Source organism: Brachyhypopomus gauderio, chromosome 2 (assembly GCF_052324685.1).
Source record: "Brachyhypopomus gauderio isolate BG-103 chromosome 2, BGAUD_0.2, whole genome shotgun sequence".
NCBI lineage: Eukaryota > Metazoa > Chordata > Actinopteri > Gymnotiformes > Hypopomidae > Brachyhypopomus > Brachyhypopomus gauderio.
This window is the reverse complement of record NC_135212.1, coordinates 23,578,305-23,586,995: the sequence shown is the minus strand read 5'-3', so window position 1 is coordinate 23,586,995 and position 8,691 is coordinate 23,578,305. Positions and strand designations below refer to the sequence as shown.

The following is an 8,691-nucleotide window of genomic DNA, read 5'->3' as shown; positions in this document are numbered from 1 at the left end:
TTACGGTTAAAAAAGGCTCTCCAAGGTGCGCTAATCTGCACCAGATGTTCTGTGTATAACGCAGCCATAAAGTCTGAAAGACATAAGGATTGATATGGTCTTTGTTACATAAACATTGATGGCATTCTTAGTAAAAGCAGTTAGTATGAGATTGTTTTTTTCTACGTGCGACAATACTGAGAGTGTTTCTCAGAAGACTCAGAAAGTTCCTGAAAAATACACTGAGAAAGCACCACGAATGTACAATTGCTAAAAGTACATGCACTATCCTCCACGTCCCTCCCTCTCTTCAGAGGATCGAGTACAGTTATTTATGGGTTATGTAGTTGATGGCTCTTTCGGTTTGCCGTCGGTGTGCATTGCGCAGGGCCATATTTTCAACTACAGTACCCACACACAACTCAGCTCAGCCTGTAGAGCATCGGTTATCCGGGGATATCGCTATTGCTGTTTCTCCTCAGTCTATTGCTCTCCCTTTTTTAGCGGATTGACACAACAGGGTAGGAATTAGCGAAAGAAAAACAGATAGCTAAAAAATGGCAGAGCTTGGAGCGGGGAACCTGCTGCCAGGGGATCCTGCTTTAAATTACCAAGAGCCCGAGCTGAACGCACGTTTGAAGCGCCTGTACCCGGCCGTGAATGAGGAAGAGACCCCTTTACCCCGATCCTGGAGCCCCAAGGATAAATACAGCTACATCGGGCTTTCACAGAACAACCTGCGAGTGCATTACAAAGGTACACAGACGTGACACACTAAATGTCGTTTAGCCGTTGGTCTCGCGGGCCTGGCCAGTCCCAAAAAGGCTGTGAGCGTCGTGTGTTTGGCTGTGTGTGTGTGTGTGTGTGTGTGTGTGTGTGTGTATACAATCTCCCCGATCTAGTCTGAGCTGCTTTCCCGTCCTTCTGCTTTGTTTCAGAAGAGGAAAGAGGAATATGCCCGAGTGGTTGACAGATACGGCGAGTCGTTTGAGTTGTGTTAGCGAGAGCAGCTAGCTGGCAGGCCAAGGCCGACCGTGACAGAGCCCGTCAACCAAGTCTTGGTTGGACGATATAACTTACTCGAATATTTATAAATCACCCGAAGTCCCGTCAACATTAGTTATAAGGCATTATAAGCCACGTTTTTTTTATTTAAACGCAACGCTCCCTCATTTACAAGTGTTAACACACGATAACACGGAGTAGGCAGACACAGTGCAACAAAGTCGCCGATTTATACTCTACACAAACGTCGATACAAATGTCGCTGATTTAACTCGGCTTTCCTTGTTTTTTTTTGGGGGGGGGGGGGGGTTGTTGCTGGACACATTTCCTAGCAAGCCAGGAAGGTTTTGCGGTTCCAATAGCTGTCGGAAAAGGCCTATTATCCGACCGATCTGATGAAAGTTTAATATGGTGTGATACAAGCAGACGGCGAGCTCGACTGTAGTTGTGTGTAGTCACTCGTTTTATGCCCAATCAGTGGCGCGTCTACGTGTTGCACAGTAAATATTTGTGGGCGAAATAAACATTTGATGATCTCCCCATTTGTGAATTACTGAACCTTCCGAGCCATTGCGAATTACACAGCCCAGTAATCCAGTACACCATCTCAATCCCCCTGGATGACTGACACACAGGCCTCTAGCTTGGTATATTCAATGCAGATGCACTGTGTAGTGTTAGGCAGTAAAAGTGCTCTCCATATGATGAAACCTAAGGAAACACGAATGTTGGAGCACAGGCCCGTCCACTTGGTCCAATGTCGCATGCGGGCGGTACCATTAATAGAGCGGTGGTCGTCTGATAGGCATACCTGCTAAGTAAAAAAAAATTAGGACTGACGGATCGTTTTGCAACATAACTGGACACCAGTTACGGTTAGGTAGACGTGTCTTTGTAGACAAGAATAAAACTGCATTTCTATCTTGTGTACTATTTTGTTTCTTGTGTTTTTATGTAAAGTTTTTAGGCAACTATTCCTGCTTGGTAAGAACTTAGGTCACAGGTTACATAGTCTAATCTATTATCTGTTGTCACTCCAGGAACTTTTAGGTAGACTATTGCTGATCTTGTTATGGTCTTGATACTATTTGGAGGTATTGTAATATGATTTTCATAATATAATTTCATTATCTGTGGAGGGAAAGAAAGTGTATAATATAGTGTATGCTGATCACCCACACATGGGGATTTTTTAGTTTAGGGTCTGATAATGGACCATATTTGTGACTTGCATAATGTTTTTATTGCTGTTGACAAAGGCAGCCATTTTTGGATCAGCTGTTCACCCTAATGTGTCCATATATGTATCACATTCGAATCAACTAGACTTCAAATAGGATTAATCCGGCAACTCCCTGCTCACCCTTGTGATTTCAGTGCTATTTTGGCCAGTGTGCCAGTTTCCGTTTCTCAAGGCTAAATTGAAGTTAATTTGTGCACGTCACTACTTTGTCAAGATAAGAGTAGTCACAGCTTTTTGGATAATTGCGAGAAGCAGAGCGGTCAAAACAACGTAGATTTGTGCTTGCTGCAAAAAAAAGGGGGGTGGGGACAATGTTTAATGGTAGTTGAGGGTTTACTGGGTTAATCTTGCATGATTCACTCAAGAACTAAGCCTAGTGAGTCTGAGAGAGACTATCCAGATGACCGAAGGACATGGCAGCTCATTCATTTGTGACCTTTGTGTCTATGCTAATGCTGTTTCTACCTTCACCCTGTCAGTTCCTAACCGAAAGCTTATTTTTGCCCGAAATGTTCTAGCCAAGTGATGCAAAGACAATTTAGACAACATCTTTAACACGCAGATGATTTGAACAGCATGCGTGAGTGTGTGGGAGCACATGGGCTTTAACACAGAATGACGAAAGCATGACTGATGGCTTTTTTGGCCAGAGTGGGACACTGTTAGCAGGCCTCAGAGTGGTGGTCAGTGGCCCCTGGTCAGTCACTGGGCCCCTGTAAGCTGATTACACCTTTGCCTGTGCAGGGGCTCTTAGGCCTCCTAATGGGGCAGTCTTGTGTGCTCGGCGACGTTGCTGGATCGTACCAGCTTCAGTCTGGTGTTTTGCGGCACACGGCTGTCCGCTTGTGTTTGATACTCCCGCGGGGGAGTGAGTCCAGGAACGCGTTGCCTCCTGACCTCTCGGTGCAGTGCCGATTTTCTTTCTGGTGCCCAGGGGGTGTTTGTGTGGTGCGACCTTGACCTGAACATGCGGAATATGTGAAATGGGCTTTAATACAGAGCTTCCCAAGTGCTTCTGGACCTCAGCGACTGTTTTTCTGTCAAATTGGGGTGGGGGGTGGGGGGTGCGAGTGGAGGCGGGGGCGGGAGGGGGAGGGGGGGGGGGGGCGGGGGTGGCTCATTCCTGCACATGTCCTGCTGCTGGTGCATTTGTTGTGGGATTTTCTTTACACTGTTACCTTAGCAGTAATGTGAGTCAGGTGGTTATGGTCTTGTAAGCTGTAAGTTCGTTTCAGAAGAAGAGAAATGCAGGAATGAAGTATGTAGTATGGGCTTATTAGGGTCCCAGCTTATGTTAATGATTATGTTGTCCTGCAGAAGAAAACTGTTAACAGATTTCAGTAAGGGAAAAAATCAGTGGCCCGCAACTCTGAACATAAAGCTGGTCTAGTACAAAACAGCTGATCACATGCTGCGTGAGTGTTGACAGTGTGTTGTCCCTTGACCAGTGACGGGCCTGTGATTATGCACTGTGGCTGAAAGCTGTGTGTATGGGAGAGAGAGAGACACGGCAGGAAGGAGAGAATCCATCAGGGTCGTCTTGCTTGTGTGTGTGTGTGTTGGTGGTATAAATAGAGCAGAGTGTGTGAGTGGATGGGGGCAGGAGTGAATGCATATGTGTGCATTATATGTCTGTGTAAAGGAGAGACAGAGTGGATGATTTGCACATTCAGAGTAGCCTGACTTTACTCTGCTCATGATAGTTAAATAAATAGTGTCCCTGTGTGTATGTGTTTTGATGTTTTATTATGGATGTTTGTCTGGGCATGACAGAGAAGTCAGCTGTGGCTGGTCATAGAGCCGAGGATTCTAAAAATAGGAGTGATTAATATTGCTGCTGTAATCAGAGATGATGAATATTCACCCATTTTATTAGTCATTATATAATTTAGTAGTAATGTATAGATAACAGTGCTATTCATGGGCATATAGTATCTTAGTCTGAGTTATGTAGAGTCAGATTGTAATTATATAAATGTCACGAGATGTTGAAAGCCATTGGTACTGTGGTTTATAGTGGCGTGGATTTGTGTGATATGCAAATGAGCATAGTAAAATTGATTTGCTTGGCCATGTAAGCATGTATTTCTGCCTATTGAAATACTATCTTATTTTGTCCAGTGTACATTAAATGTTTTACACGTATGAGATTTCATTATCTTATTATGCTTAGCTGTACCAGTGATTTCACATGCTAGTTATGTTTCAGAATAATAATCTAAAAAAATCCATTATTGTGATGAGGATTTTGCATGTCGTAACTGGCACAGTATAGAGAAACAGTAGCAATGTGTACACACACACACACAGGCCTTAAGGTGTCCTGTTAACAAAACGGCACATGGGGTCAAGTTTCATTCTTTGGGTGCGCACACACACACACTCAACAAACACAGATAATGAAATGCACGGGTACAGATTGGCCTAAAACGCGCACACACCCCAAACACCACACAGATCAAACCCAAAAGAGGAAAGGCTTCAGTGACACACACACACCGATTCTTCATGTCTCTGATGCGTGGTGTCAGTTGCCGTGAGACAGTGGAAGGGCGGGAGGGAGTGGTGAAGCGCAGAAGCAGTCGCCACGCCGACTGTTGCGCAGAGCGACCGTGGCCCAGGCCACTCCTCCGGCCTGGTATGCTGGTCCCGACCTGTAACCCTCATCACAGGGGTCAAGTCAGTGTTTTCCAAAGCTGGTGTAGCAGGAGGCCTGACCATCACTGTCCCCTCATCACACTTAGCTTTACAGTTGTAACGAACCAAAGGCCCATTTATATTGGAGAACCTGAGCTGGTTCATCTGTTGTCTTTAAAGCCTAGATTGTAATAGCAATAATCCTTTTTGGGCTTAAGAGAATGTTTTCAGGCTTAACTGTATTTCAGTAATTAGGCATTTTTGTGGTGTGACTTTGGCTCCTGACAGCCAACACATAAACACGGTGAACTGACATCAGTATTTACACACTACTGTTAAGAAATGAGATAAATTAGCTATTAGCACTAGACCGCTATTAACCAGATTAACTAAAGATAGCTATTAGGTATATTGGCCATAGGTCTAGATATTTGTTGTTCATGCATTTTCACTCAGTTATTGCACAAGGCAATATGTGATTTTGGTACCACAGTCACAGTACTGAACTGAAATCTTTTGAGCTGAACTGAACTGATTTATTTTGCTTGTAATCTTTAGTGACTCACTTTATTGTTGAGGTGATGATGATAATGAGGTCATGATGGTGAGTAAAATGCTGACGAGGACTTCAGGTGTTCACCGCTGCGTTTTTGCGCCGTGTCCCAGCGGGAGACCATTGCTGGGTTGTGGAGTGATGTAGGTCTAGGCCTATTTCCAGGACCAGGTTCTGGGTTCAGTCTCCTGTGGGTTTACCTTCCTCGCACATCGCTACGTGACTGCGCCTTCCCAGCCAAGGCGTCTGGCCAAAGCGCCCTCACCTTCCCACCAAACATCTCCCATTTGTCATTCAGATTTAGTAACAAGGTTACACGTTTCAGCTTTGAAGAACTCCAGCTTCAATGTTTACCCTCCGTGTACGCATGAATATGATTATTCTGCTTGGGGACACTCGGAGTGTATCTGACTTATTTTGTACATATGGGGCCCTGGTGTCAGAAGCTGGCAATCAGAGATTCATTGTCCTCTTCCTGTCTACTGTTTCAAGGCCATGGAAAGAACCACAAAGATGCAGCATCGGTGAGAGCCACCCACCCCATCCCAGCGGCCTGTGGCATCTACTACTTTGAGGTGAAGATCGTCAGCAAGGGCCGAGATGGGTAAGTGCTTTGGTGCCGGAGATGTGACTTGGTCTGGTCTGTACTGAACTGGTGTGGACTGGTCCAGACTGGTTGTGTGGATGGATGAGAATGAACATGAGGTTTGAACTGGGTGAAAGGTCACGGGGATATTTGATCACCCTAACCTATTTTTGGGAATAAAAATGTCAAATTTCATGCAGAATGACAGTGGCAATGGTTGTCCTGGGAAACAACGGCGTAATGGTAGCACCATGTAATCAGCTAGTCCAAAGTAGTGTCTTAAAGTGGGAGGTGAGGACCAAACTGAGAAAAATGTTGAAATGAAAGAATACCGAGACACAGAGTTAAGCAGGGTGTTCTTCTGTCTGCAACCTGGACTGTTCTGGAATCTAGAATCATGCTGAGTGCAATAAATGTGATCAGTACCATCACTGGCTGACGTCCTAAAGAAGGTTCTGGTTGTAATGTGCTGCTATAGTGTATATACAGGTTACAGTGCGCCCCACTGGTTTCTATATACAGGGCCCTCATGGTGTCAACCTTTGTTCATCTCCAGCACTGTTGTTTACAGGTACATGGGGATTGGACTGTCTGCCCAGGGGGTCAACATGAACAGGCTGCCGGGTGAGTTTATTGGGGGGGGGGGGGGGGGGGGGGGGATGTTTGTCTGTGCATGTGTGAGCGTTGGGTGAGAGAGTGTGTGTGACACTAGTCATTAGGTTGACAGGTTGAGTAGAGTTTGAACTGAGCAGTACCCCTTTTACACGGATGGCGTGTGTTTCAACCAGTGCTTGCAATACAGGTCTGACATATCCAGGATCTTTTTTGTGCCTGTGTTATTGGTGGGTAACATTCTGCCCCCCATGTTTTGGTCTGATTGTCGCTCAGCCTGTTCCCTGCTAAATCTGAAGCCTTACATCGAATTTGTAACGTGTGCATTTCAATCATTTTGTCACTGGTAACTTTTTTTTGCGAAATGCAAGTAGCAAGTCGATTTGGACTAAAGTCCAAAAGACAAATGTATTCATCTGCAAAATGAATACATGTTAAATTAGTTTTTTTTTTCTTTCTGAAATCAATCTATAAAGCATTTTATGTGAACATATTCAGTAATCGGTAATCAGTCATAAAAAACGACGTGGCTGTAGCGAATATAAGAATATATACTACTAGGTCGATGACTAACGAAGTTTTTTTGTTCTCAAAAAACACATGCTACTAGCAGACGTTGGCCGGTTAGCATGACCTGAGCCGACTGTCTTGCTGCAAAGCTCCGTATAAAAGCGGTATTATTGTGAGAGATGTGTGCGTGCATGTATGTGCGTGCGTGTGCCCTGTGTGCGCGTGCTTTTGACGGGGACCGTCATGGCGTTTGTAATTGCTGCATAGTCTTTTTGTTTGATCACCATCAATAAAGTTCATAGCTGCAGTGATACTAGTAATTTGTTAGCAGGCATACGTTGTTTGTAAGATTGCGAGGGTAATTTAGATTAATCATAGGTTTTTAAGCATTGCAGTAGAATCATGTGTTTGGTACTTACAGCTCTGGACATGACATGAACAATATCTTTAAGTCGTGTCATTAAATTGCTATTGTATTAGATGCTGCAAATGAAGCATATTCAAACTTAAGCTGTGAGGTCATATATGTTGGAGTATCTTGAGGTTAGATGTCTTTACAAATCCCTGTTTGCCACAAGTCTGTTTATACTACCCCTGACTCTATGCAAATGCAGGTAGTTAACTTTATATTGTAACATTTGTTTGCGGTTTGGCACCTCTTGCACACCCCGAAGCTCTTGCTGCGGTCTCTCCGGCCTACACCCAGGCTACGCCAGGCCCAGCAGCATTCTCTCACCTTGGTCTTCAAACTCTCCTCTCACTTCAGTGCAGTGCTGCTCTGGGCATGCCTGAACAAGCCCCAGGAAAGGCCATTAGCAATCAGAATTGACTTAAACTCCTCCCACTTTATCCCAGAATGCTTCACAAAACAGCTCTTTGGAAACGCCTAAAGTTGACAGTGAAGTGAACAGTTTATCTGGATTCTCAAACAAGACCTCAGTAAAGAGGCATGGCCTAGGAGAAAGGAAAAAGATCTTCTGTTTGGTTTTTCAGACAGAGGCAAAGATTGTTTCTTGCATATGACATAGCCATATGCCTAGGGCTGCCTACCGCTCTGGGCACGTGTGCACCACAGCCCCCTAGTAATTGCTTGTGTGTGTTGCTGCACAGATTGGTAAATGCCGAGGACAAATTTCGGTTGAGGTGAAAATCATGATTGTCATATGGCACATTTACATTTTACACTACTGTGTCAGTATGTCAGTCCAATCTAATGCTGATACTGTAGAGGTGACACATTTGGGGTTTTTTTGCCTTATTGAGATGAATACAATAGTGGATTTTTATCATTATTGGTGGCGAGCTTGTAGGAATGGGTTTATAGTGTTCTAAACTCCTAAACCTTCTAGTGACATGTCACTGCCCAGGTTCCTTGTTCAGATCTGGAGGCCCCAGCCACGCTGCCCAAGGCCTTTGAAATGCTGTGGAACCATGCAGCCGGTACTGTGTGCACCTGCCCTCCATGACCCGAGAGTTCAGCTGGCTGTGCACTCTGTGCCCGCTGGGGAAGATCACGTGTCCTCATGCAGGCCGGGCCAGTCTGGCTGTGGCCACTTGAGGCGACGT

General features: G+C 44.9%; 1 protein-coding gene across 2 annotated transcripts in view; it reads left to right on the top strand.

Annotated features, from left to right (window-relative positions):
• The first annotated feature begins 339 nt into the window (after positions 1–339).
• Positions 340–8,691, top strand: part of ranbp10 (RAN binding protein 10) — a 28,762-nt gene continuing 20,410 nt past the window's right edge. The window contains exons 1-3 of one of the 2 annotated variants that reach the window (XM_076991875.1): positions 340–735; positions 5,910–6,021; positions 6,575–6,627. In XM_076991875.1, coding sequence (XP_076847990.1) covers positions 537–735; positions 5,910–6,021; positions 6,575–6,627 — 364 coding nt within the window. In that variant the 5' untranslated portion in view covers positions 340–536. The remainder of the gene's footprint in view (positions 736–5,909; positions 6,022–6,574; positions 6,628–8,691) is intronic. The other variant, XM_076991873.1, reaches the window with a different exon arrangement.